At 54.3% G+C, this 21,897-nt stretch overlaps 2 protein-coding genes across 2 annotated transcripts in view; one reads left to right on the top strand and one right to left on the bottom strand.

The window, feature by feature from the left end:
• The window catches only part of LOC144609292 (phospholipid scramblase 1-like), a 17,710-nt gene extending 17,330 nt beyond the window's left edge, over positions 1 to 380 (bottom strand). The window contains 1 exon segment of the mRNA XM_078427723.1: positions 353 to 380. Within this exon segment, the coding sequence (XP_078283849.1) occupies positions 353 to 380 (28 nt within the window).
• A 2,222-nt stretch (positions 381 to 2,602) lies between these two features.
• LOC144609561 (phospholipid scramblase 1-like) lies at positions 2,603 to 21,204 on the top strand. Its single transcript, XM_078428068.1, has 4 exons — positions 2,603 to 2,817; positions 12,444 to 12,605; positions 18,726 to 18,887; positions 20,995 to 21,204. The coding sequence occupies exons 1-4, from the start codon at positions 2,725 to 2,727 to the stop codon at positions 21,052 to 21,054; spliced, it is 477 nt and encodes a 158-aa protein (XP_078284194.1). The 5' UTR covers positions 2,603 to 2,724; the 3' UTR covers positions 21,055 to 21,204.
• Positions 21,205 to 21,897: the final 693 nt, after the last annotated feature.

Genomic DNA, 21,897 nt, shown 5'->3' with positions numbered 1-21,897 from the left:
AGTGGAGAGAGAGTGGAGAGAGAGAGAGAGAGAGAGAGAGAGTGGAGAGAGAGAGTGGAGAGAGAGTGGAGAGAGAGAGAGAGAGAGTGGAGAGAGAGTGAGAGAGTGGAGAGAGAGTGAGAGAGTATGGGGAGAGAGTGTGGAGAGAGAGTGGAGGGAGAGAGAGAGAGAGAGAGAGAGAGAGAGAGAGAGAGAGAGTGGAGAGAGAGTGAGAGAGTATGGGGAGAGAGAGAGAGAGAGTGGAGAGAGAGAGAGAGTGGAGAGAGAGTGTGGAGGGAGGAGAGAGAGAGAGAGAGAGAGTGGAGAGAGAGAGTGACGGGGAGGGAGGAGGGCACAAGAGATCTTATCTTACAGTTGTTGAGATTGGGAGCAAAATTCATGCGATAGGAGCAGAATTAGGCCATTCGGCCCATCGAGTCCACTCCGCCATTCAATCGTGGCTGGTCTATCTCTCCCTCCCAACCCCATTCTCCTGCCTTCTCCCCGTAACCCCTGACACCCGCACTGATCCAGAATCTGTCTGTCCATCTCTTCCTCCAACCAGCATCTGCAGTTTTTTTTTAATTCCTGCACTTCCTTCCTGAGGTATTGGGGCCGAGGAAATTGCCGGGACTCGAGGGGCCTGAGCTGCAGGGAGAGGTTGGGGGCAGGCTGGGTCTCTATTCCTTGGAGCGCAGGAGGATGAGGGGGAGATCTTATAGAGGTGGACAAAATCACGAGTGGAATAGACGGTGGAGAACGTACAAACTCCGTACGGACAGCGCCCGCGGTCGGGATCGAACCCGGGTCTCCGGCGCTGTGAGGCTCTACCTCAAAGCGGCCAATTAAAACCCCCCGCCCCCCCCTCAGGACGGCTGAGGTTGCCGCAAAGGGATAGTATGGGGGGGCGGAAACGGAGGGGCGGAACGGTCTCGCCCCTGGCTCCACCTGACGCCCTGTTTCGTTTTGTAGATTGACCAAGTCCTCATCCATCAGAAGGTGGAGATTGTAGAAGGTAAGATGGCCAGCTTTGATCCCATCTCTCCGTCCCACCCTCCCTCTTCCCTCCCCCCCCTGGTCCCACCACCCCCCATCTCTCCTTCCCCCCCTCCCCCCGTTCTCACCACCCCCCATAGGCCCGGGGGCAGCTGGAGGCCCGGACACTGTAGGCCCGGACATTGTAGACCAGGACACTGTAGGCCCGGACAGTGTAGGCCCAGACACTGTAGGCCTGGACATTGTAGGCCCGGACACTGTAGACCCGGACAGTGTAGGCCCAGACACTGTAGGCCCGGACACTGTAGGCCCGGACAGTGTAGGCCCGGACACTGTAGGGCCCGGACAGTGTAGGCCCGGACAGTGTAGGCCCCGGACACTGTAGGCCCGGACACTGTAGGCCCGGACACTGTAGGCCCGGACAGTGTAGGCCCGGACAGTGTAGGCCCCGGACAGTGTAGGCCCGGACACTGTAGGCCCGGACACTGTAGGCCCCGGACAGTGTAGGCCCGGACAGTGTAGGCCCGGACAGTGTAGGCCCGGACAGTGTAAGCCCGGACATTGTAGGCCCGGACACTGTAGGCCCGGACAGTGTAGGCCCGGACACTGTAGGCCCGGACACTGTAGGCCCGGACAGTGTAGGCCCGGACACTGTAGGCCCGGACACTGTAGGCCCGGACACTGTAGGTTAACGGAGTGTGTTCGGGGGAGCGGGGCCGAGTGTGTTCGCCTAACGGAGGTTGCGTAGCAACCCGCCTCCCGGCCCAGGTGGCCGCCATTGGTGGGGCGGGAGCACGTGGCCGCTGGCTGGGTGAGGAGTGAGATGGTTGCCAACCCGACGTGCTAACCAGTCAGCGGAAAGACAACACACGATTACAATCGAGCCGTCCACAGTGTACAGATACATGATAAGGGAATAACGTTCAGTGCAAGGTAAAGCCAGCAAAGTCCCATCAAGGATAGTCCGAGAGTCTCCAATGAGGTGGATAGTAGTTCGGGACCGCTCTCCAGTTGTGGTATTTAATGGAGCCTTTAATGGAGGATGACCCCAGGGGTCAGAGGTCCTTTATTGGAGGGATCGGGAGGTCAGGGGTCGTGTAATGCGGGAGTTGAGGCGGTGGCAGCGATGAACCCGTGGGTTGGAACCTCAACCCGGATCAAAGGTGGCATCACGGTAGAGTTGCCGCCTGACAGCGCCGGAGACCCGGGTTCGATCCCGACCATGGGCGCTGCCCGCACGGAGTTTGCACGTTCTCCCCGTGACCCGCGCGGGTTTTTCTCCGAGATCTTCACTTTCCCAGAGACGTGCAGGTCTGTAGGTTAATGGGCTTGGTGTAAATGTAAACATTGTCCCCCAGTGGGTGTGGACAGTGTTAGCGTGCGGGGATCGCTGGTCGGGCGCGGACCCGGTGGGCCCAAGGGCCCGCTTCTGCGCCGTTTCTCTAAACCGGGCTAAACTGGGAACCTTGTAGGGTAGGACTGCAGACACCTGTTTAAAAACGAAGGTAGACACAAAGTGCTGGAGTAACTCAGCGGGACGGGCAGCATCGCCGGGGAGAAGGAGAGGCATGTTTGGGGCCGAGACTAAACCACGCCACCTCCTCCCCTCTCCCCCCGCCAGCCCTTCTGAAGTTCGAGACCAAGAACAAGTACGTGATCAAGAACAGCCTGGGCCAGAAGATCTACAGTGCCAAGGAGAAGAGTGACTGCTGCACCCGCAACTGCTGTGGCTCCCTGCGATACTTCCACATGAAGCTGCTGGACAACAACGACCGGGAGGTCATCCATCTGGTCCGCCCCTTCAAGTGCGCCAGCTGCTGGTTCCCCTGCTGCCTCCAGGAGGTAGGTTCCACGGCCGGGCCTCGTGCCCATGTTGGGTGAGGTTGGGTTGGGTTAGATTGGGTTGGGTGAGGTTGGGTTGGGTTGGGTTGAGTTGGGTGAGGTTGGGTTGGGTGAGGTTGGGTTGGGTGAGGTTGGGTTGGATGACGGTTGGGTTGGGTGAGTTTGGGTTGGGTGACATTGGGTTAGGTTGGGTTGGATGGCGTTGTTGAGTTGGGTTGGGTTGGGTTGAGTTGGGTGAGGTTGGGATGTGTTGGGTGAGGTTGGGATGTGTTGGGTGAGGTTGGGTTGTGTTGGGTGGGGTTGGATAAGGTTGGGTTGGATTGGGTGAGTTTGCGTTGGATTGGGTGAGGTTGGGTTGGGTTGGGTGACATTGGGTTGGGTTGGGTGAGGTTGGGTTGGGTTGGGTTGGGTGAGGTTGGGTTGGGTTGGGTGAGGTTGGGTTGAGTTGGGTGAGGTTGTGTTGGGTTGGGTTGGGTGAGGTTGGTTGAGTTTGTGAGGTTGGGTTGGGTTGGGTGAGGTTGTGTTGGGGTTGGGTGAGGTTAGGTTGTGTTGGGTGGGGTTGGATAAGGTTGGTTTGGGTTGGGTAAGGTTGGGTTTGGTGAGGTTGGGTTGGATGACATTGGGGTTGGGTTGGGTGAGGTTGGGTTGGATGAGGTTGGGTTGGGTGACATTGGGTTAGGTTGGGTTGGGGTGGCGTTGTTGGGTTGGGTGAGGTTGGGTTGAGTTGGGTTGGGTGAGGTTGGGTTGGGTTGGATGAGGTTGGGTTGAGTTGGGTGAGGTTGGGTTGAGTTGGGTGAGGTTGGGTTGGGTGAGGTTGGGTTGGGTGAGGTTGGGTTGGATGACATTCGGGTTGGGTTGGGGAAGTTGAGTTGGGTGAGGTTGGGTTGGGTGACATTGGGTTAGGTGGCGTTGTTGGGTTGGGTGAGGTTGGGTTGGGTGAGGTTGGGTTGGGATGGATGAGGTTGGGTTGGGTTGGGTGAGGTTGGGTTGAGTTGGGTGAGTTGGGTTGGGTGAGGTTGTGTTGGGTTGGGTAAGGTTGGGTTGGGTGAGGTTGGGTTGGGTAACATTGGGTTAGGTTGGGTTGGATGGCGTTATTGAGTTGGGTGAGGTTGGGTTGAGTTGGGTGAGGTTGGGATGTGTTGGGTGGGGTTGGATAAGGTTGGGTTGGGTTGGGTGAGGTTGGGTTGGATTGGGTGAGGTTGCTGGGTGAGAACGAGAAGCTGGTGCCACTTGGGTGGGGGAGGGATTGAGAGGGAGGCAGGGGCATTGGGGGGGAAGGGGGCTTTGGAGGTGTGGGGAGAGATGTGGAGAGGTGTGGAGAGATATGTGAAGAGAGGTGGGGAGATGGAGAGTTGTAAAGACAATAGTCAATAGACAATAGGTGCAGGAGGAGGCCATTCGGCCCTTTGAGCCAGCACCGCCATTCATTGTGATCATGGCTGATCATCCACAATCAGTACCCCGTTCCTGCCCTCTCCCCATACCCCCTATCTTTAACAGCTCTATCTAGCTCTCTCTTGAAAGCATCCAGAGAATTGGCCTCCACTGCCTTCTGAGGCAGAGAATTCCACAGATTCACAACTCTCTCTGAGTGAAAAAGTTTTTCCTCATCTCCGTTCTAAATGGCCGACCCCTTATTCTTAAATAAACTGTGTGTGGTCCCCTGGTTCTGGACTCCCCCCAACATCGGGAACATGTTTCCTGCCTCTAGCGTGTCCAACCCTTTAATAATCTTATACGTTTCGATAAGATCCCCTCTCATCCTTCTAAATTCCAGTGTGTACAAGCCTAGTCGTTCCAGTCTTTCAACGTACGACAGTCCCGCCATTCCGGGATCTGCAGGAAGGAGAGATGGAGATTCACAGAGGGGCAGTGACATCACCTTTGTCCCTTATTTGGGAGTGAGAAAGTTGGCAACCCCAGGTTGGGGGGGTAGTGGGGGGGGAGATGTGTAGGGCAAAGGGAATGTTTGTGATAGGACGTGTTAAGATGGCTTCATTGACGCAGTTACCAGCGTGATAACTTGCTTGGTTCGTGTAAGGACTTGTCAAGGGTGGGGGTGGGCGTCACTTGCTTGGCAGGCTAGACTTGTACGAACAGGATTAGCCACAACGTGACGTAAAAACAAAAAAAATGGAACGCAGACACAGAGTGCCGGAGTAACACAGCGGGTTTGAAGGGCGCTCACGGTGGCTCAGCGGTAGAGTCGCCGCCTTACGGCGAATGCAGCGCCGGAGGCCCGGGGTTCGATCCCGACCACGGGCGCCGTCTGTACGGAGTTTGCACGTTCTCCCCGTGACCCGCGTGGGTTTTCTCCGAGATCTTCGGTTTCCTCCCACGCTCCAGGTTTGTCGGTCAATTGGCTCGGTAAATGTACAAATTGTCCCCAGTGGGTGTAGGATAGTGTTGATGTGCGGGGATGGCTGGTCGGCGCGGACCCGGTGGGCCGAAGGGCCTGTTTCCGCACCCTATCACTAAAACATGGAGGGGTGATATCCTTCAATATCCCCATAAAGGACAAAAGGGACTTAGCCTGACCCTGGCTCACCCATTTAATGTGTCCCTGCCTTCTCTATTTTCATTTTCCACTGCATCTTGTGATTACACACACATACATACACGTGTGTGTGTGCGCATGTGTGGAGTTTGCATGTTCTCCCCGTGACCCCATGGGTCTCCCTCTTATGGCCTTTATAACAAGAGGAGTTGAGTATAGGAGCAAAGAGGTCCTTCTGCAGTTGTACAGGGCCCTAGTGAGACCGCACCTGGAGTACTGTGTGCAGTTGTACAGGGCCCTAGTGAGACCGCACCTGGAGTACTGTGTGCAGTTGTACAGGGCCCTAGTGAGACCGCACCTGGAGTACTGTGTGCAGTTTTGGTCTCCAAATTTGAGGAAGGATATTCTTGCTATTGAGGGCGTGCAGCGTAGGTTCACCAGGTTAATTCCCGGAATGGCGGGACTGTCATATATTGAAAGACTGGAGCGACTAGGCTTGTATACACTGGAATTTAGAAGGATGACAGGGGATCTTATCGAAACGTATAAGATTATTAAGGGGTTGGACACGTTAGAGGCAGGAAACATGTTTCCAATGTTGGGGGAGTCCAGAACCAGGGGCCACACACAGTTTAAGAATAAGGGGTCGGCCATTTAGAACGGAGATGAGGAAAAACCTTTTCAGTCAGAGAGTTGTGAATCTGTGAAATTCTCTGCCTCAGAAAGCAGTGGAGGCCAAGTCTCTGAATGCATTCAAGAGAGAGCTAGATAGAGCTCTTAAGGATAGTGGTGTCAGGGGGTATGGGGAGAAGGCAGGAACGGGGGTACTGATTGAGAATGATCAGCCATGATCACATTGAATGGTGGTGCTGGCTCGAAGGGCCGAATGGCCTACTCCTGCGTCTATTGTCTATTGCCTCAAGGAATTCTAGGACGTTCCTTTAGGAAGGAGATGAGGCGAAATTTTGTCAGTCAGGTGGTGGTGAATCTGTGGGATTCTTTGCCACCGACGGCTGTGGAGGCCACAAGTCAGTGGATATTTTTACGGCAGAGATAGATAGATTCTTGATTAGTGCGTGTGTCAGGGGTTATGGGGAGAAGGCAGGAGAATGGGGTTGGGAGGGAGAGATAGGCCAGCCGTGATTGAATGGCGGAGTAGACTTGATGGGCCGAATGGCCTAATTCTACTCCTATCCCTAATGACCACTGAAGATGGGCACAAAATTGCTGGAGTAACTCAGCGGGTCAGGCAGCGCCTCTGGAGAAAAGGAATTGGTGACGTTTCGGGTCGAGACCCTTCTTTGGGTGGCCATTTTGGATAAAATGCCCTTCCCCCGCCCAAGTAGGGTTGCCAATCGTCCCGTATTAGCTGGGACATCCCATACATTGGGCTAAATTGGTCTGTCCCGTACAAGGGGCCTTCGAATCCAGAACAAGGGGCCACACACAGTTTAAGAATAAGGGGTCGGCCGTTTAGAACGGAGATGAGGAAAAACCTTTTCAGTCAGAGAGTTGTGAATCTGTGGAATTCTCTGCCTCAGAAGCTAGTGGAGGCCAATTCTCTGAATGCATTCAAGAGAGAGCTAGATAGAGCTCTTAAGGATAGCGGAGTCAGGGGGTATGGGGAGAGGGCAGGAACGGGGTACTGATTGAGAATGATCAGCCATGATCACATTGAATGGCAGTGCTGGCTCGAAGGGCCGAATGGCCTCCTCCTGCACCTATTGTCCATTGTCTATTGGGACTGCCATTGACCCGTATTAGGCCCGGTGGGCGCTGTAGGCCCGGACACTGTAGGCCCGGAGGCCTGGGCACCGCCTAATGGAGGTTGTGTAGCAACCCGCTTCCCGGCCCGGGCGGCCGCCATTGTTCGAGCGGGAGCACGTGGCCGCTGGCTGGGTCAGGTGACGTCACCCATTGTCCCTTATCTGGGAGTGAGAAAGTTGGCAACCCCTACGCCCAAGCCCAGGCTGAAATCCCACTTCCAATCCTCTCCTCCGGCACAAACATTTGCTTGGCTGAATCCAGAGTCTCCACATTCCTCGCGATCGGCCGGTTGCTAGGTGGGGCCTAGCGAGTGAGTCAGCCTTCTCGAATTCAGGCCCTCCCTTGTGTGGGAGCAGATGGGCGCACTGACGGTGTGGGCAGGCCAGCCGATGGCTTAAAGCTACGTGGAGCTACACAAATACACGTAAAGCTACGTGGAGCTACACAAATACACGTAAAGCTACGTGGAGCTACACAAATACACGTAAAGCTACGTGGAGCTACACAAATACACGTAAAGCTACGTGGAGCTACACAAATACAAGAGTGTTTTTTAAAACAAAAAAACAACAAAGCTTTTTAAGTCCCTGACTGACTCAGAATGCCGATGCCTTCTCACTGAGACATTGCCTTGGGGGCTGAAAGACAGGCCTTTACAGTGATCCTTCTTGCTGGTGCCTTATCAGAGGGTAGAGCTAGAGATCTGGGGTTCGATCCTGACCCTCACACAGTAGATAGGTGCAGGAGGAAGCCATTTGGCCCTTCGAGCCAGCACCGCCATTCGTTGTGATCACGGCTGATCGTCCACAATCAGTAACCCGTGCCTGCCTTCTCCCCATACCCCTTGATTCCGCTAGCCCCTAGAGCTCTATCCAACTCTCTCTTAAATCCATCCAGTGAATCGGCCTCCACTGCCCTCTGTGGCAGAGAATTCCACAACTCTCTGAGTGAAAAAGTTCCTTCTCACCTCAGTTTTAAATGGCCTCCCCTTTATTCTTAGACTGTGTGTGTGTGTGTGTGTGGCCCCTGGTTCTGGACTCCCTCAACATTGGGAATATTTTTCCTGCATCTAGCTTGTCCAGTCCTTTTATAATTTTATACGTCTCTATAAGATCCCCTCTCATCCTTCTAAACTCCAGTGAATACAAGCCCAGTCTTTCCAATCTTTCCTCACGTGACAGTCCCGCCATCCCGGGGATTAACCTGGTGAACCTACGCCGCACTGCCTCAATAGCAAGGACGTCCTTCCTCAAATTAGGACGGGTACGGTGTGAAAAGGACTGATCAAGGCGGATTATGATATGGAAATGAAGAACGGTTCATTGTTAGCTGAGAGGAAGGTACTACAATCAGCGATATTAATCAGGAGGATAGTAGAACTATTGACTATGTCTGAGCCATAGTGAAAGGCTGGGATGGCTAGAATCTCGACCGGAAACGTCACCCATTCCTTCTCTCCAGAGACGATGCCTGTCCCGCTGAGTTACTCCAGCATTTTGTGTCTACTTCTGGTGAAATATTTTGCCACGGAGCAACGGCTGAATGGCCTACTCCTGCACCTATTGTCTATTGTCTATTGTCTATCTGTAGATATCGGTGAGAGTTGTGGGGGACACAGATACCGAGAGACAGTGAAAACCTTTGCTTTATGTGCTACTAGGGTTGCCAACTATCTCACTCCCAAATACAGGACAAGGTGACGTCACCGCCCCACGTGACCTCACCCAGCCAGCGGCCACGTGCTCCCACTCCACCAATGGCGGCCGCCCGGGGCGGGAGGCAGGTTGCTAAGCAACCCCCGTTAGGCGGCGCCTGGGCCTCCGGGCCTACACTGTCCGGGCCTACAGTGTCCGGAGCTAAAATGTCAGAAACCTAGAGTGTCAAGACCTAAACTGTCGGGACCTACAACATCGGGGCCTACAGTGTCCAGGCCTACAGTGTCCGGGCCTTCAGTGTCCGGGCCTACAGCGTCCGGGCCTACAGCGTCCGGGCCTACAGCGTCCGGGCCTTCAGCGTCCGGGCCTACAGCGTCCGGGCCTTCAGCGTCCGGGCCTACAGCGTCCGGACCTACAGTGTCCGGGCCTACAGTGTCCGGGCCTTCAGCGTCCGGGCCTACAGCGTCCGGGCCTTCAGCGTCCGGGCCTACAGCTTCCGGGCCTACAGTGTCCGGGCCTACAGCGCGCCCCCGGGCCTAATACGGGACAAGGGCGGTCCAGTACGGGACAAACCAATTTAGCCCAAAATACAGGATGTCCCAGCTAATACGGGACAGTTGGCAACCCTATGTGCTACCCAACCAAATCGTACCGTGCTAGACGTTGGGAGGTCATGTTGCAGTTGAATAAGACATCGGTAAGGCCACATTTAGAGCATTGTGCTCTGTTCTGGGCACGGTGCTATAGGAGATATGTTGTCAAGCTGGAAAGGCGCATAGAAGATTTACGAGGATGTTGCCAGGACTAGAGGGTGTGAGCTACAGGGAGAGGTTGAGCAGGCTGGGTCTCTATTCCCTGGAGCGCAGGAGGATGAGGGGTGATCTTATAGAGGTGTACAAAATCACGAGGGGAATAGATCGGGTAGACGCACAGAATCTCTTGCCCAGAGTAGGGGAATCGAGGACCAGAGGACACAGGTTCAAGGTGAAGGGGAAAAGATTTAATAGGAATCTGAGGGGTGACGTTTCCACACAGAGGGTGGTGGGTGTATGGAACGAGCTGCCGGAGGAGGTAGTTGAGGCTGGGACTATCCCAACGTTTAAGAGACAGTTGGACAGGTACATGGATAGGACGGGTTTGGAGGGATGTGGGCCAAACGCGGGCAGGTGGGACTAGTGTAGATGGGACATATTGGCCGGTGTGGGCAAGTTGGGCCGAAGGGCCTGTTTCCACGCTGTGTCACTCTGTGACCTGTTAAACAGTTTAATGGTGTGTCGTAAACCTTAAGGGTGGCTTAGTGCCAGAGTCAGTGTAAACACAGTGGACATGAGAAGCCTGGGTCAGTGTGAACACAGTGGACATGAGAAGCCTGGGTCAGTGTGAACACAGTGGACATGAGAAGCCTGGGTCAGTGTAAACACAGTGGACATGAGAAGCCTGGGTCAGTGTGAACACAGTGGATAAGAGAAGCCTGGGTCAGTGTAAACACAGTGGACATGAGAAGCCTGGGTCAGTGTAAACACAGTGGATAAGAGAAGCCTGGGTCAGTGTAAACACAGTGGATAAGAGAAGCCTGGGTCAGTGTAAACACAGTGGACATGAGAAGCCTGGGTCAGTGTAAACACAGTGGATAAGAGAAGCCTGGGCTGGGCAGAGAACAGAGTCCATCATCTGTGTACAGGGGTGGGTCTGTCTTAACCCTTTCACTACAAGGACACTGTGTACGGGAGTGGGTCTGTGTTAACCCTTTCACTACAAGGACACCACTGTGTACGGGAGTGGGTCTGTGTTAACCCTTTCACTACAAGGACACCACTGTGTACAGGGGTGGGTCTGTGTTAACCCTTTCACTACAAGGACACTGTGTACAGGGGTGGGGGTCTGTGTTAACCCTTTCACTACAAGGACACTGTGTACAGGGGTGGGGGTCTGTGTTAACCCTTACACTACAAGGACACTGTGTACAGGGGTGGGTCTGTGTTAACCCTTTCACTACAAGGACACTGTGTACAGGGGTGGGGGTCTGTGTTAACCCTTTCACTACAAGGACACTGATCAGGGGTGGGCCTATGTTAACCCTTTCACTACAAGGACACTGTGTACAGGGGTGGGGGTCTGTGTTAACCCTTTCACTACAAGGACACTGTGTACAGGATTGGGTCTGTGTTAACCCTTTCACTACAAGGACACTGTACAGGATTGGGTCTGTGTTAACCCTTTCACTACAAGGACACTGTGATCGGGAGTAGGTCTGTGTTAACCCTTTCACTACAAGGACACCGATCAGGAGTGGGTCTGTGTTAACCCTTTCCTTACAGGGACACTGTGCACAGGGGTGGGGGTCTGTGTTAACCCTTACACTGCTGTACAGAGGTACTGTGATCAGGAATGGGTCTGTGTTAACCCTTTCACTGCTCCACAGGGACACTGTACAGGAGTGGGTCTGTGTTAACCCTTTCACTGCTCCACAGGGACACTGTACAGGAGTGGGTCTGTGTTAACCCTTTCACTATAGGGACACTGTGTACAGGAGTAGGTCTGTGTTAACCCTTACACTACAAGGACACTGTGTCCAGGAGTAGGTCTGTGTTAACCCTTACACTACAAGGACACTGTGTACAGGAGTAGGTCTGTGTTAACCCTTACACTACAAGGACACTGTGATCAGGGGTGGGCCTATGTTAACCCTTTCACTACAAGGGCACTGTGTACGGGGTGGGCCTATGTTAACCCTTTCACCGCTCTACGGTGGCACTGTGTGTAGGAGTGTGTCTGTGTTAACCCTTTCACTACAAGGACACTGTGTACAGGGGTGGGTCTGTGTTAACCCTTACACTACTGTACAGAGGTACTGTGATCAGGAGCGTGTCAGTGTTAACCCTTTCATTACAAGAACACTGTAAAGGAGTGGGTCTGTATTAACCCTTTCCTTACAAGGGCACTGTGTATAGGAGTGGGTCTGTGTTAACCCTTTCACTGCTCTACAGGGGATTGTGTACAGGGGTGGGTCTGTGTTAACCCTTTAGCCACTCTACAGGGGGCGCTGTGTCCAGGGGGGGTGTGGGTGTTAACCCTTTAGCCACTCTACAGGGGGCGCTGTGTCCAGGGGGGGTGTGGGTGTTAACCCTTTAGCCACTCTACAGGGGGCGCTGTGTCCAGGGGGGGTGTGGGTGTTAACCCTTTAGCCACTCTACAGGGGGCGCTGTGTCCAGGGGGGTTGTGGGTGTTAACCCTTTAGCCACTCTACAGGGGGGCGCTGTGTCCAGGGGGGTTGTGGGTGTTAACCCTTTAGCCACTCAACAGGGGGCACTGTGTCCAGGGGGGGTGTGGGATGTTAACCCTTTAGCCACTCTACAGGGGGCGCTGTGTCCAGGGGGGGTGTGAGTGTTAACCCTTTAGCCACTCTACAGGGGGCGCTGTGTCCAGGGGGGGTGTGAGTGTTAACCCTTTAGCCACTCTACAGGGGGCGCTGTGTCCAGGGGGGGTGTGGGTGTTAACCCTTTAGCCACTCTACAGGGGGCGCTGTGTCCAGGGGGCGTGTGGGTGTTAACCCTTTAGCCACTCAACAGGGGGCACTGTGTCCAGGGGGGGGGTGTGGGATGTTAACCCTTTCTACGCTGCATGGCTCTCTGCGACTCTGTGCGTGGGCACGACGGGCGGTGTGAGGAAGGGTCGAGTAAACTGAGTGCCCTCCCTCTCGCTGGCAGCTGGAGGTCCAGGCCCCGCCGGGCACCACCATCGGGTACGTCACCCAGACCTGGCACCCCTTCCTGCCCAAGTTCTCCATCCAGAACGTGGAGCGCCAGACGGTCCTGCGGGTGGTGGGGCCGTGTTTCGCCTGCAACTGCTGTGGAGACGTTGCCTTTGAGGTGAGAGGGGGGGTGGGGGAGCATGTGGAGGGGGAGGGGACCATCAGGACACGACACATAGATCGATGTGGCCAACACACGGTGGCGCAGAGGGAGAGTCACTGCCTTAGAAACATAGAAACATAGACAATAGGTGCAGGAGGAGGCCATTCGGCCCTTCGAGCCTGTACGCACCGCCATTCAATATGATCATGGCTGATCATCCAACTCAGTATCCCGTACCTGCCTTCTCTCCATACCCCCTGATCCCTTTAGCCACAAGGGCCACATCTAACTCCCTCTTAAATATAGCCAATGAACTGGCCTCAACTACCCTCTGTGGCAGAGAATTCCACAGATTCACCACTCTCTGTGCGAAAAAAATGTTTTCTCATCTCGGTCCTAAAAGACTTCCCCCTTATCCTTAAACTGTGTGACCCCTTGCTCTGGACTTCCCCAACATCGGGAACAATCTTCCCGCATCTAGCCTGTCCAACCCCTTAAGAATTTTGTAAGTTTCTATAAGATCCCCCCTCAATCTTCTAAATTCCAGCGAGTACAAGCCGAGTCTATCCAGTCTTTCTTCATATGAAAGTCCTGCCATCCCAGGGATCAATCTGGTGAACCTTCTCTGTACTCCCTCTATGGCAAGAATGTCTTCCCTCAGATTAGGAGACCAAAACTGTACGCAATACTCCAGGTGCGGTCTCACCAATGCCCTGTACAACTGCAGCAGAACCTCCCTGCTCCTATACTCAAATCCTTTTGCTATGAATGCCAACATACCATTGGCTTTCTTCACTGCCTGCTGCACCTGCATGCCTACTTTCAATGACTGGTGCACCATGACACCCAGGTCACGTTGCATAATCGGCCTTCTCCTAATCGGCCACCATTCAGGTAATAGTCTGCTTTCCTGTTCTTGCCACCAAAGTGGATAACCTCACATTTATAATAATAATAATAATGCATTACATTTATATAGCGCATTTCATACACTCAAAGACGCTTTACAGGGATTTAGAGAACATAGGGAAGTGAATAAATAGATAAATAAGTAAACGAACAGAGAAAGGAGACAGAAGGTGAGGTGACCTTCAGTGGTTGAAGGCAGTGCTGAACAGGTGAGACTTCAGCGATGTTTTGAATGTGGTGAGTGAGGAGGAGTCTCTGACGGTTTGGGGTAGTGAGTTCCATAGGGTGGGAGCAGCGATGGAGAAAGCCCTGTCCCCCCAGGATCTGAGTTTGGTCCGGATGTGGGGGGATAGGAGATTGGCAGCGGCAGAGCGGAGGGTGCGGGTGGGAGTGTGCCTGTGGAGGAGGTCGGTCAGGTAGGATGGGGCCAGGTTATGGAGGGCTTTGTAGGTCATGAGGAGGATTTCGTACTGGATTCTCTGGGGGATGGGGAGCCAGTGGAGTTTGTAAAGGACGGGGGGTGATATGGTCACGGATCGGGGTGTGGGTGAGTAGACGGGCAGCGGAGTTTTGAATGTATTGAAGTTTACTGATGATTTTTGAGGGTGCGCCATAGAGGATTTAATTTATCCACATTATACTGCATCTGCCATGCCTTTGCCCACTCACCTAACCTATCCAAGTCACCTTGCAGCCTCCTAGCATCCTCCTCACAGCTAACACTGCCCCCCAGCTTCCCCCTTATCCTTAAGCTGTGACCCAAGACCCGGGTTCCATCCCGACTGCGGGCGCTGCCTGCACGGAGCTTAGAGTTCAGAGACACAGCGCCGAAACTGGCCCAATCGGCCCACCGGGTCCGCGCCGACCAGCGATCCCCACACACTAACACTGTCCCACACCCACTGGGGAATAGACAATAGACAATAGACAATAGGTGCAGGAGGAGGCCATTCAGCCCTTCGAGCCTGTACGCACCGCCATTCAATGCGATCATGGCTGATCACTCCCAATCAGTACCCCGTTCCTGCCTTCTCCCCATACCCCCTCACTCCGCCATCCTTAAGAGCTCTATCCAGCTCTCTCTTGAAAGCATCCAACGAACTGGCCTCCACTGCCTTCTGAGGCAGAGAATTCCACACCTTCACCACTCTCTGACTGAAAAAGTTCTTCCTCATCTCCGTTCTAAATGGCCTACCCCTTATTCTTAAACTGTGGCCCCTTGTTCTGGACTCCCCCAACATTGGGAACATGTTTCCTGCCTCTAATGTGTCCAATCCCCTAATTATCTTATATGTTTCAATAAGATCACCCCCCATCCTTCTAAATTCCAGTGTATACAAGCCCAATCGCTCCAGCCTTTCAACATACGACAGTCCCGCCATTCCGAGAATTAACCTAGTGAACCTACGCTGCACGCCCTCCATAGCAAGAATGTTAGGGGAGTCCAGAACCAGGGGCAACACACAGTTTAAGAATAAGGCTTGTACACACTGGAATTTAGAAGGATGAGAGGGGATCTTATCGAAATGTATAAGATTATTAAGGGGTTGGACGCGTTAGAGGCAAGAAACATGTTCCCAATGTTGGGGGAGTCCAGAACAAGGGGCCACACACAGTTTAAGAATAAGGGGTCGGCCGTTTAGAACGGAGATGAGGAAAAACTTTTTCAGTCAGAGAGTTGTGAATCTGTGGAATTCTCTGCCTCAGAGGGCAGTGGAGGCCAATTCTCTGAATGCATTCAAGAGAGAGCTAGATAGAGCTCTTAAGGATAGCGGAGTCAGGGGGTACGGGGAGAGGGCAGGAACGGGGTACTGATTGAGAATGATCAGCCGTGATCACATTTAATGGCGGTGCTGGCTCGAAGGGCCGAATGGCCTCCTCCTGCACCTATTGTCTATTGGCTATTTTTACATTTAACAAGCCAATTAACCTACAAACCTGCACGTCTTTGGAGTGTGGGAGGAAACCGAAGATCTCGGAGAAAACCCACGCAGATCACGGGGAGAACGTACAAACTCCGTACAGACAGCGCCCGTGGTCAGGATCGAACCTGGGTCTCTGGCGCTGTGAGGCGGCAATTCTACCGCTGCGCCACCGTGACCGCCCTCTTCTGCACGTTCTCCCCGTGACCCGCGTGGGTTGTCTCCGAGATCTTCGGTTTCCCGACCCACACACTCCAAAAGAGTTTGTTGGTTAATGGGCTTGGTAGAAATGTAAATTTTCCCTAGTGTGTGTGTGTGTGTGTGTGTGGGATAGTGTTAGTGTGCGGGGATCGCTGGGCGGCGCGGACTCGGTGGGCCGAAGGGCCTGTTTCCGCGCTGTGTCTCTAAACTAAACTAAAAAAGCCGGAGTAACTCAACGGGGTCTCTGGAGGGAAGGAATGGGCGACGTTTCGGGTCGAGACCCTTCTTCGGACTGAGAGTCAGGGAAAAGTTAGGCCTGTATTAGCCGGGACATCCCGTATTTTGGGCTAATTTGGTTTGTCCCGTACTGGGGAACCGCCTTTGTCCCGTATTAGCAAGGTTGCCAACTTCCTCGCTCCCAAATAAGGGACAAAGGGTGACGTCACCGACCCGCGACCATTGGTGGAGCGGGAGCACGTGGGCCGCTGGCTGTGCGAGTTCGCCTGGGGCGCGGGGCGGTGACGTCACCCTTTGTCCCTTATTTGGGAGCGAGGAAGTTGGCAACCCTCGGAGAAAAGGAGACGAGAGACATAGACGGCGATGTGGAGAGAGAGGGATACGGTGTACGGAACAAAGGAATGAAAGATAAGCAGAAAAGTTAACGACGATCAAGGAAACAGGCCTTGGTTAGTTGTTGGTCAGAATAGAGAGTAGATGTGGGGAGGCTGTTTCCACTTCAAAGGTTTGAAAGGCCTTTTGTTGTCACCTGTACCAATTAAGGTGCAGCGGTATGCCAGTTAGCACACAGCCACACAAACAAGAAAAGCAACAAGACGCACAGCTACATAAAAGTCAACATGAACATCCGCCATTGCCGATTCCCCACGTCCCTCACTTTGACGGAAGGCAATACCGTCCTCTATTCTCTCGCAGTCGGGGCAGTCGAACCGTCCGCAGTCGGGGCGATCGATGCTCCCACGTCCGACGGTCGAAGATCCAGCAACTGGGTGGTCGAGAATCCTGCGCGGTTCGGGGCGATCGAAAACTCCCGCCTCGGGGCCGATCGAAACTTCCACGGCTTGGAGTTAGACAATAGACAATAGGTGCAGGAGGAGGCCATTCGGCCCTTCGAGCCTGTACGCACCGCCATTCAACGTGATCATGGCTGATCATTCTCAATCAGTACCCCGTTCCTGCCCTCTCCCCATATCCCCTGACTCCGCTATCGTTAAGAGCTCTATCCAGCTCTCTCTTGAAAGCATTCAGTGAATTGGCCTCCACTGCCTTCTGAGGCAGAGAATTCCACAGATTCACAACTCTCTGACTGAAAAAGTTTTTCCTCATCTCAGTTCTAAATGGCCGACCCCTTATTCTTAAACTGGTTCTGGACTCCCCCAACATTGGGAACATGTTTCCTGCCTCTAACGTGTCCAACCCCTTAATAATCTTATACGTTTCGATAAGATCCCCTCTCATCCTTCTAAATTCCAGTGTATACTAACCCAGTCGACCCATTGTTTCATCGTATGTCAGTCCCGCCATCCCGGGGATTAACCTAGTAAACCTACACTGCACTGCCTCAATAGCAAGAATGTCCTTTCTCAAATTTGGAGACCAAAACTGCACACAGTACTCCAGGTGCAGTCTCACTAGGGCCCTAGGGCCCTGTACAATTGTAGAAGGACCTCTTTGCTCCTCTACTCAACTCCTCTTGTTATGAAGGCCAACATTCCATTGGCTTTCTTCACTGCCTGCTGTACCTGCACGCTTCCTTTCAGTGACTGATGCACTAGGACACCCAGATCTCGTTGTACGTCCCCTTTTCCTAACTTGACACCATTCAGATAATAATCTGCCTTCCTGTTCTTACCACCAAAGTGGATAACCTCACACTTATCCACATTAAACTGCATCTGCCATGCATCCGCCCACTCACACAACCTGTCCAAGTCACCCTGCAACCTCATAGCATCTTCCTCACGGTTCACACTACCACCCAGCTTTGTGTCGTCTGCACATTTGCTAACGGTACTTTGAATCCCAGAGACCCACGCGGGGCTCCGCGACGTTAAAGACCGCAGGCGCTCCATGGTTGGACCTGCCCAGGCCGGTCCCTGGCAAAGGGATCGCTCGAAAGTCGGCCTCCAGCAAATGGCCGCCAACTCCTCGACGTTAGACCGCGGAGCGGACCCGAGATACGATACGGGGAAAAAATCGCATCTCCGTCGAAGTCAGAGATTAGAAACAGTTCCCCTCCCCCAAACCTACCCCCCCCTCCCCTCCCCCCCACTTAAAACAAGCTAAAGAACACTAAAAACATACATTTAACACATACTATTAAAACACAAAGAAGGAAAGGCCAGTCGGACTTTTGCTGAGGCAGCCACTAGTGGGAGAGTCTAGGACCAGAGGGCACAGCCTCAGAATTAAAGGACGTTCCTTTTAGGAAGGAGATGAGGAGGACTTTCTTCAGTCAGAGGGTGGTGAATCTGTGGGATTCTTTGCCACAGACGGCTGTGGAGGCCACAAGTCAGTGGGTATTTTTAAGACAGAGATAGATAGATTCTTGTGTGGGAAGGAAGTGCAGGTGCTGGTTTAACCCGAAGGTAGACACAAAATGCTGGAGTAACTCAGCGGGTCGGGCAGCATCTCCGGAGAGAAGGAATGGGTGACGTTTCGGGTCGACTCTGAAGAGGGGTCTCGACCCCAAACGTCACCCGTTCCTTCTCTCCGGAGATGCTGCCCGTGTCGCTGAGTTACTCCAGCATCTTCGATAGATAGACGCTTGATCAGTGCGGGTGTCAGGGGTTACGGGGAGAAGGCAGGAGAATGGGGTCGGGAGGGAGAGAGATAGATCAGCCGTGATTGAATGGCGGGGTAGACTTTGACCGGCCGAATGGCCTAATTCTGCTCCTGTTCCTTATGACCTGGTGATCTCGAGACTCCCTCTTTTCCCCCGACTCTCAGTCTGAAGAAGGGTCTCGACCCGAAACGCCACCCGTCCCTTCTCTCCAGAGACGCGTGCCTGACCCGCTGGGTCACTCCGGCGTTTTTTGCGTCTGTGTTTCGCCCTGTCTCACCCTGTCTCTCCTCCTGGGTTTAGGTGAAGCCCCCCAACGAGTCGAGGAACATCGGACGCATCAGCAAGCAGTGGAGCGGCGTGCTGAAGGAGGTGCTGACCGACGCGGACAACTTTGGCGTGCAGTTCCCCATGAACCTCGACGTGAAGATGAAGGCCACGCTGATGGGAGCCTGCTTCCTCATCGTACGTACTGCACCGTCACAACGTCACCGCCGTCCACCGTGACCGCGGCGCGTCGCGGTAGAATTTGAGGCCTACACCTGGGGCAGAATAGTATGTTGGCATTCATAGCGAGGGGATTCGAGTATCGGAGCAGGGAGGTTCTACTGCAGTTGTACAGGGCCTTGGCGAGACCGCACCTGGAGTATTGCGTACAGTTTTGGTCTCCTAATCTGGAGGAAAGACATTCTAGCCCTAGAGGGAGTACAGAGAAGGTTCACCAGATTGATCCCTGGGATGGCAGGACTTTCATATGAGGAAGACTGGATAGACTGGGCTTGTACTCGCTGGAATTTAGAAGATTGAGGGGGGATCTTATAGAAACGTACAAAATTCTTAAGGGGTTGGACAGGCTAGATGCGGGAAGATTGTTCCCGATGTTGGGGAAGTCCAGAACAAGGGGTCACAGTTTAAGGATAAGGGGGAAGTCTTTTAGGACCGAGATGAGAACGTTTTTTTTCACACAGAGAGTGGTGAATCTGTGGAATTCTCTGCCACAGAAGGTAGTCGAGGCCAGTTCATTGGCTATATTTAAGAGGGAGTTAGATGTGGCCCTTGTGGCTAAAGGGATCAGGGGGTATGGAGAGAAGGCAGGTACGGGATACTGAGTTGGATGATCAGCCATGATCATATTGAATGGCGGTGCGTACAGGCTCGAAGGGCCGAATGGCCTACTCCTGCACCTATTTTCTATGTTTCAATGTTTCTATGTTTCTAGAAGCCTGCACCCAGGGTCCAGAGGTCTCCGGGTGGCACGGTGGCACAGCGGTAGAGTTGCTGCCTCACGGCGCCAGAGACCCTGGTTCCATCCCGACTACGGGTGCTGTCTGTGCGGAGTTTGCACGTTCTCCCCGTGACCTGCGTGGGTTTTCTCCGGGTGCTCCGGTTTCCTCCCACACTCCAAAGACGTACAGGTTTGCTGGTGGGGTTGCCAACTGTCCCGTATTAGCCGGGACATCCTGTATATTGGGCCAAATTGGTTTGTCCCGTATGGGACCGCCCTTGTCCCGTATTAGGCCCGGAGGAGTCCTGTAGGCCCAGGCACTGTAGGCCCGGACACTGTAGGCCCGGACAGTGTAGGCTAACGGAGTTTGTTCGCGGAGCAGGGCCGAGTGTGTTCGCCTAACGGAGGTTGCATAGAAACCCGCCTCTCGGCCCGGGCGGCCGCCATTGGTCGAGGGGGAACACGTGGCCGCTGGCTGGGTGAGCTAAAATGCCGGAAACCTAGAGTGTCGGGACCTAAACTGCCAGGGCCTACATTGTCCGGGCCTACTGTGTCCGGACCTACAGCGTCCGGGCCTACAGTGTTCAGGCCTACAGTGTTCGGGCCTACAGTGTCCAGGCCTACAGTGTTCGGGCCTACAGTGTCCGGACCTACAGTATCAGGGCCTACAGTGTTCAGGCCTACAGTGTTCGGGCCTACAGTGTCCGGACCTACAGTATCCGGGCCTACAGTGTCCGGGCCTACAGTGTTCAGGCCTACAGTGTCCGGGCCTACAGTGTCCGGGCCTACAGTGTTCGGGCCTACAGTGTCCGGACCTACAGTGTCTGGACCTACACTGATTGGGCCTACAGTGTCCGGGCCTACAGTGTTCGGGCGTACAGTGTCCGGGCCTACAGAGTTCAGGCCTACAGTGTCCGGACCTACAGTGTCCGGGCCTACAGTGTCTGGACCTACACTGATTGGGCCTACAGTGTCCGGGCCTACAGTGTTCGGGCCTACAGTGTCTGGGCCTACAGTGTTCGGGCCTCTAGTGTCCAGACCTACAGTGTCCAGACCTTCAGCGCCCCCCGGGCCTAATACGGGACAAGGGCGGTCCCATACGGGACAAACCAAATTTAGCCCAAAATACAGGGTGTCCCGGCTAATACGGGACAGTTGGCAACCCTACCCAGGAGAGAAAGGTCAGATTGGGAATGGGAGGGGGAGTTAAAGTGCTGAGCAACCGGGAGATCAGGTATGTACGGGTGGACTGAGCGGAGGTGTTGAGCGAAACGATGGCCGGGCCTTGGGTACAAAGAAGAGTTATTTCCGTGGTGTAACCTGCAATCTCCTTCTGTTTTCCCGTAGGACTACATCTTCTTCGAACGAGGGAGGGGCAGCCATCAGAAGCAAGGAGTGTGGGAGTAACGGGAGCCCGCCCGGCTGGGGGGGGGGCTAGCAGGAGGCGAGAAGAATGGCCTTCTGACAAGACTCTAAATCTGACTCGTACAGGGAACTATACAAGGGCGACCACCAAGATGACAGCTGGACAACAGTTTACACAAAACCATGGAGGAATACCACTGTTAGTCCTGCTGTGGTTCCCAACTTTGGGGACGGGGATGGGAGGGGCTGGGGTGGGGGGGGGGGTGTGTGTGTGAGGGGTGGGGGGGTGGGTAGGGGGGATGTCCTTGGTTCGGTAGTAGGGTTGCCAACTGTCCCGTATTAGCCGGGACATCCCGTACTTTGGGCTAAATTGGTTTGTCCTGTACGGGACTGCCCTTGTCCCGTATTAGGCCCGGGGGGGTGCTGTAGGCCCGGACAGTGTAGGCCTGGACACTAGGCCCGGACGCTATAGGCCCGGACAGTGTAGGCCTGGACAGTGTAGGCCCGGACACTGTAGGCCCGGACACTGTAGGCTTGGACACTGTAGGCCCGGACGCTGTAGGCCCGGACAGTGTAGGCCTGGACAGTGTAGGCCTGAACAGTGTAGGCCCGGACACTGTAGGCCCGGACGCTGTAGGCCCGGACGCTGTAGGCCCGGACAGTGTAGTCGCTGACACTGTAGGCCCGGACACTGTAGGCCCGAACAGTGTAGTCCCGGACACTGTAGGCCGGGACAGTGTAGTCCCAGACACTGTAGGCCCGGACACTGTAGGCCCAGACACTGTGGGCCACCATAGGCCCGGACAGTGTAGGCTAACGGAGTGTGTTCAGGGAGCGGGGCCGTGTGTACGCCTAACGGTGGAGCGGGAGCACGTGGCCGCTGGC

This window comes from Rhinoraja longicauda, chromosome 34 (assembly GCF_053455715.1).
Source record: "Rhinoraja longicauda isolate Sanriku21f chromosome 34, sRhiLon1.1, whole genome shotgun sequence".
NCBI classification, from domain to species: Eukaryota; Metazoa; Chordata; class Chondrichthyes; order Rajiformes; family Arhynchobatidae; genus Rhinoraja; species Rhinoraja longicauda.
Note: the sequence above shows the minus strand (reverse complement) of the source record. Positions and strands in the feature narration are given on the sequence as shown.

Excerpts from the sequence above, each read along its gene's own strand:
- LOC144609561 (XM_078428068.1), top strand. The coding sequence starts at position 2,725 with ATGAAGCTGCTGGACAACAACGACCGGGAGGTCATCCATCTGGTCCGC. Across the intron at positions 12,606-18,725 it reads GTGGAGACGTTGCCTTTGAG|GTGAAGCCCCCCAACGAGTC; the intron begins GTGAGAGGGGGG and ends TCCTGGGTTTAG. Across the intron at positions 18,888-20,994 it reads TGGGAGCCTGCTTCCTCATC|GACTACATCTTCTTCGAACG; the intron begins GTACGTACTGCA and ends GTTTTCCCGTAG.